The 6,000-nt window shown below is 41.6% G+C and overlaps 1 protein-coding gene across 1 annotated transcript in view; it reads left to right on the top strand.

Annotated features, from left to right (window-relative positions):
• Positions 1–3,062: 3,062 nt before the first annotated feature.
• BORA (BORA aurora kinase A activator) overlaps positions 3,063–6,000 on the top strand; it is a 43,802-nt gene continuing 40,864 nt past the window's right edge. The window contains exons 1-4 of the mRNA XM_007948311.1: positions 3,063–3,178; positions 3,352–3,363; positions 3,565–3,572; positions 4,102–4,301. Coding sequence (XP_007946502.1) covers positions 4,149–4,301 — 153 coding nt within the window. The 5' untranslated portion in view covers positions 3,063–3,178; positions 3,352–3,363; positions 3,565–3,572; positions 4,102–4,148. The remainder of the gene's footprint in view (positions 3,179–3,351; positions 3,364–3,564; positions 3,573–4,101; positions 4,302–6,000) is intronic.

Raw genomic sequence — 6,000 nt, 5'->3', positions numbered from 1 at the left:
AGGACCTTCCCTTTGGAGCCACTGTGTCAATCCATCTCATTGAGGATCTTCCCTTTTCGTTGACCCTCCACTTTAACAAGCAAGATATCCTTCTCCAGGGAATGGTTCCTTCTGACAACATGACCAAATTAAGTGAGATGAAGTCTGGCCATTCTTGCTTCCACGTAGCATTCCGGGGGCACTTCTTCCAGGACAGATTTGTTAGTCCTTTTAGCAGTCCATGGTACTTTTAGCATTCTTCTCCAACACCACAACTCAAAAGCATCAACTCTTCTTTGGTCTTCCTTATACACTGTCCAGCTCTCACATGCCTAAGAGGCGACTGAAAATACCATGGCTTGGGTTAGGCCGCCTTAGTCTTCAAGGAGACATCTTTGCTCTTCAGCACCTGGAAGAGGTTTTCTGCAAATTTGCCCAATGCAATACACTGTCTGCTGTCTTGACTGCTGCTTCCACTGCTGCTGTAGGTGTTGATCGTAGAAACAAGTAATATGAAGTCCTTGACAACTTCATTTTTTTCTCCATCCATCATGAAACTGTTTTTTGGATCAGTTGTGAGCATTTCTGTTTTCTTAATATTGAAGTCTCATCCATACTGCAGACTGTGACCCGTAATGTTCATCAGTAAGTGCTTCAAGTCATCCCCACTTTCAGCAAGCAAAGTTGTGTCGTCTCCATATCACAAGTTATTAACAAGTCTTCCTCCAATCCTAATGCCACGTTCTTCATATAATCCAACTTCTCCAATTATTTGTTCAGTATACAGATTGAATAAGTATAGTGAAAGGATACAACCTTGATGTACCCCCCTTCTTGATTTTAAACCATTCTGTTCGAACGACAGTCTCCTGAGTTACTCATGAGTACAACGAAGTGTTCTAGAATTCCCATTCTTCTCAATGTTATCCATAATTTGTTATGATCCATACAAATGCTTTTGCATAGTCAAAAAAAGTAAGTAAACATCTTCCGGATATTCTTTGCTTTGAGCCAAGATCCATCTAACATTAGCAACATCTTGTCTTTTTAATGACCTCTTGTTTTCTTCATGGATCATGTTCTTGATGTCAATTCCTCTTGTTCCACATCCTCTTCTGAATCTAGCTTGCATTTTTTGGAAGCTCTCTGTCAATATACTGTTGTAACCATTTTTGAATTATCTTCAGTAAGATTTTACTTGCATGTGATGTTAATGATACTGTTTGATAATTTCCACATTCTGTGGGATCACCTTTCTTTGGAATGGGTACAAATATGGATCTCTTCCAGTCAGCTGACCAGGTAGCTGTATTCCAAATCTCTTGGCATAGCCAAGTGAGTGCCTCCAGCACTGCAACCGTTTGTTTAAACATCTCAATTGGTATTCTGTCAATTCCTGGAAGCCTTGTTCTTTGTCAATTCTTCCAGTGCAGCTTCCACTTCTTCCTTCAATACCCTGTGTGTCTCTCCACCTTGCACAAGGTTACTATATACTATCCTCCTATTAAATTTCTCTCTGAGCTACACCTGACTTTCTACTCAGTATTTCAGAACCCTGACAGCAACAATATATGGCAGAAAGGCTGACACTGCTTAGTAAGTAGTCAATGGGATTTTTTGTTTAACAGAGATAGAGGTTGATGAGGGTATCCCTTGGAAAATGAGGAAGAGTGTAAAAAAATGTATAACATCCATCAAGCACTCATACATAGGTGGATATGTGTAACGTGGAGACAAAAAAAGGAGCCTGCAGGTGGAAGGGCATCTGATAAATACAGAAACCTACCTTTCATTAATCACCTTTGCTATGCCTTTACCTAGCCATCTTACTCAAATACAATTAACCCAGAGACAATCTCATTTTACAGAAAAAGACACAAGCTCAAAGATGTTTAAGTAGCTTGTCTAAGCTCACTACAGGGATATAAATAAATGACAGAGCAGACACTAGATGGTAGGTCTACATCCAGGAGTCTACAGTAATTTGTCTTTCAACCATCTGTAAGCTTTACACCGACGTGCTACGTCGCGTAAAACACTGGCGACTGTTCTCAAGGCCCATACTACCCTTATGGCTCCAAAATAAAACCGGAGCATATCTGATGAAGGGGTTGTTTGTTTACATGCCGGATTTTTTTTTTTTTTTAAGTCCACTTAAGTGCCAAAGAGACAGAGCACAACAGATAATCTCATTCTCTGCTCGGAGGATACAGAACAGTGGGCGCTCGTAGCACTGCCTGCTCCGCTGTGAGAAGGGGAACTCCGCATTGGGTGCGGGGGGTATGGCGCGAGAAGGAGCGCTGCAGCAGAATCCAGTATGGGAAAGTCGTAGCGCACGGAATCTGGCGACTGAGAAGGGGTCCGGTTGTCAAGGCGCGAAAAGTCGGACCCGGCGCGCGTTTGGAGCTGGAGCAACAAGGGAGAGGCAGGGGAACCCTGACGGGGTGTCGCTAGCACAGGGTTCCGCGCGAAAGGACGCGGCGGGGGTTGAGCATCGGAAAGGCGGTGCGCGCGCTAGGCTGACGTGGAGGCCCCAACGTCGCGCTCGCGCGACAAACTACACAGAAGCCAAGAGAAAACTCTTAAGGGACGAAGCCATCAGCCAACCCTGAGGCCCTCGCCAGTCCTTTCTGAGGATCGTGAATGATGCCATTTGGGGCAGGAAGTCGTCCTACAGTCTTCCCTAATCTCACCCGATGGTGGGCCTTGGCACTGGAAGCGAAGGCGAGGTAACAGGGAAACGGGAACTCACCGTCCATGGTTTCTCTCACCGCATTCAGGTTCGCTGCCACCGCAGCCGCCCCGGCGCCGCTACTACTCGCCATGGCTGTGGCCAACGGAGGCGGGGAAGGGCCTGACCCGGAACTGGAGTGCCTACGTTTCTCCTGGGTAATTCCACCGCGCGCCCCCGGCTCACGCCAGGGAGGCTCCGCCCCTCGCGCTCCTGGGCAGCCTGCGGCTGCGTTGATTTGAATTTGGAGCCTCGTTACTCTGCGCGGAATGTGAAGTTGAGAGTTTCCATTCGAATTTACTACTCGGCCTCGATGCGATTGGCTGGTTCGCGAACAGCGGTGCTACACGATTGGCCAATCTTTCACAAGCCCCGTGCCCTGGTTGGCGTAAGACAGCGCGGAAGCGAGGAGTTAAAGAGTCTTTGCTTTTCGTGGGGTCTGGTCTGGCCCTTCGCGAGTACAGTGGAGTCGCTATTGAGGGCTTTCTGCCTTAGGAAGCGTGGTTTCCTTTTTCCACACACCAGTAGGTACGTTTTTGTAGTTCCTGGCCTTTCTATTGTCTCTGATAGGAAAGCTTACTTTTCCTGGCTCCAGACTTGCCAGCCTGCTCAGCGACCCGGAGTCAATAAGAACATCCGAGGGGGGTAGGTAGGTGCGAAAGAGAGGGGCGCCCAGAAAGTCTGATCGCGTAGGGGTTGGGGGTGACAGCGACGGTCACATTCTCTGCCCTTGATCCACGGAAGCCAGCTTCACTTTAGCCTTCCAAAAAGTAGATTTTTCTTTTTCGTTAGTTGTTTATCCCTTTGGCTGAAAGTAGTGCAATCTCTTCTTCTATCCTGGGGGTCTTGATGAGTGGAGGATGTTTGAGGAGGGATAATTTCAAAGCCAGTTTCTTAGCCCTAATCAGTCATACTTCTCTGGCGAGGTCTAATGCACAAACTTCCTCATCTCTTATTTGCTTGTTGCAAAGAATTGTTTAATAATAACTGCAATTTGATAGGGAATTGCTGGGGTATCTGAAGGATGTTCAAACTCTAATTTAGAGATTTTAGATGATGAATGAAAACCTATGGGTATAATAAGTTGAAAAGGAACTTGTGTCTGTTGGTAACATTTAGTTGCCTCTAAGACGGATGTGAGCTCTAACTTGGTCGATGACCGCTTAGAAACCACTTAACTTGTGTGAATTTGTTAATTCTTAAGCAAAGTGAGATTATATCTCCCTAATTTCCAGGGTTATTTCGTGGATCACTTGAGAAAATACATGTGATGCTTTTTTGTAAACTATACAAAAACCCAAGAGCGTTAGGTTTGAGTTTATTCTTTTTATGAAATAAAAATTTCTTGAATACGTTTTAATGGTCAAAATTAATATCTATGGAGTTTGTAGTTTTATTATATATACTTCTCATTTCCTTTCAGTTTTCTCTCTGTGCTATGGGAGATGCTAAAGAATCAAAAATGCAAATAACACCAGAAACTCCAGGAAGGATCCCTGTTTTAAATCCTTTTGAAAGTCCTAGTGATTATTCTAATCTCCATGAACAAACTCTCTCCAGTCCTTCTGTTTTTAAATCAACAAAATTACCGGTAAGTTATTCTTGACTAGTGTTCACAAATAATTTTAGATGTAAATATCTTTTCTTTAGGGCATGAGGGAGAAATATATCATGGAGTATGTATAGCTGCAATGTGCTTGCTTTTTCTTTTTAATTACAGTATTGTTATAATCTGCTGGTTGGTTTAAAAATAAATTTGAAGATTTTTTTAGTTAGCATTTCTCTCTGCTCCCTACCCCCATTTTTTTTTTCGTTTTTTTTTAAATTCAGCAGATAATTCCATGCCACTGTAGGTATAATTGGATACTATGGGTAATGATGTATCCAGTAAACTAGTTTAGGGAACAAGCTGTGTGGTCTAATAACTTGTCTATTTTCATTTATTTGGCAAACACTGCAATGCTACTATGTGTTGTCAGATACAGTGCTAGGCCTAGAGGTTATACCGTGAGATAGTCAACATCATTACACACAAACTATCAAGGAACTTAATACTGTAATGCATGGGTCAGTGACTTTCTGTCAAAGGCCAGACAGTAAATATTTTAGGCTTTACAGGCCATCTGGTTACTGTGGCAACTACTCACCTCTGCCTTGTATCACAAAAACAGCATAGACAATACATATACAAATAAATGTGATTAGGTTCCAATAAAGCTTTGCTTATATTACAGACATTGAAATTTTATTTTCATGTAATTTTCACATGTCATGTCATATTAATGTTCTTTTGGAGTTTTTCAGCCATTTAATAATTTAAAAACTGTTCTTAGCTTGTAGGCTATGAAAAGAATTCAACTTCTGTGCTAATAGGATAAAAAAGAAAACCCAACCCACAGCCATTGAGTCAATTCCCACTCATAGAGACCCTATAGGACAGTAGAACTGCTCCATACAGTTTCCAAAGCTGTAAATCTTTATGGAAACAGAGTGCCTCATCTTTCTCCTGAGGAACGGCTGGTGGTTTTTGGTTAGCAGCCAAATGCTTTAACTACTGTACCACGAGAGCTCCTTCTTTAATAGGATAGACACAACTGAGCTAGCAATTTCAACATTTCATGATATGTGTTATGATTGGTGGTTAAGCACAAGGGTGATAAGAGAAAGAGTGCTTTTTAGGAGATTAGGAGAGGCTTTATCACTTTAGCTTATTTTTATTGTTACTTGCTATACTGGAGAAGTTCTTTTGAAGCCTGATTTATTAACCTTAGTAACTTACTCAGAACAACTGCAAACTAGTGACTGTTAATGCTATCTTTTCTATTCTGGACTATCAACAGATATGTAGGAGAAGAGTGTCTGGTAATTTTAAAGTTTACATTGAGTCTTTTCATTAATCTGACCTCATGATATTTAATTGACTTTTTTTTTTTTTTTAACTCATTAAGTTTTAGTTATCTTTTAGTCTTAAACAATGGAATGCCTGCAACATTATTCTCAAATCCAGAAACCATGGCATGTTGGGACTTTAGGCCTGAATTTGTCAAAAATATATTCCTAATTATGGATTGGGATTTGGATAAGCTTTTGGATCAGTTAGATCATTGAATAAATAATAGCAGCACTTGTTACCATTCATAATTATTTTCAGGATCAACTCTTTTATGAGCTTTTCCAGCCACTTCTATGATTAGAATTTTACTTAATTTCAGTATCTTCTTAGTGAAAATAAAGACCTTTGATATGTGTAAGAGGTTTTTACTTTTACATGGATATGTTACATCACTGAT

Source organism: Orycteropus afer, unplaced genomic scaffold, assembly GCF_000298275.1.
Source record: "Orycteropus afer afer isolate SDZICR_OR568_19922 unplaced genomic scaffold, OryAfe1.0 scaffold00212, whole genome shotgun sequence".
NCBI lineage: Eukaryota > Metazoa > Chordata > Mammalia > Tubulidentata > Orycteropodidae > Orycteropus > Orycteropus afer.
This window is presented reverse-complemented; position numbering and strand designations above follow the sequence as displayed.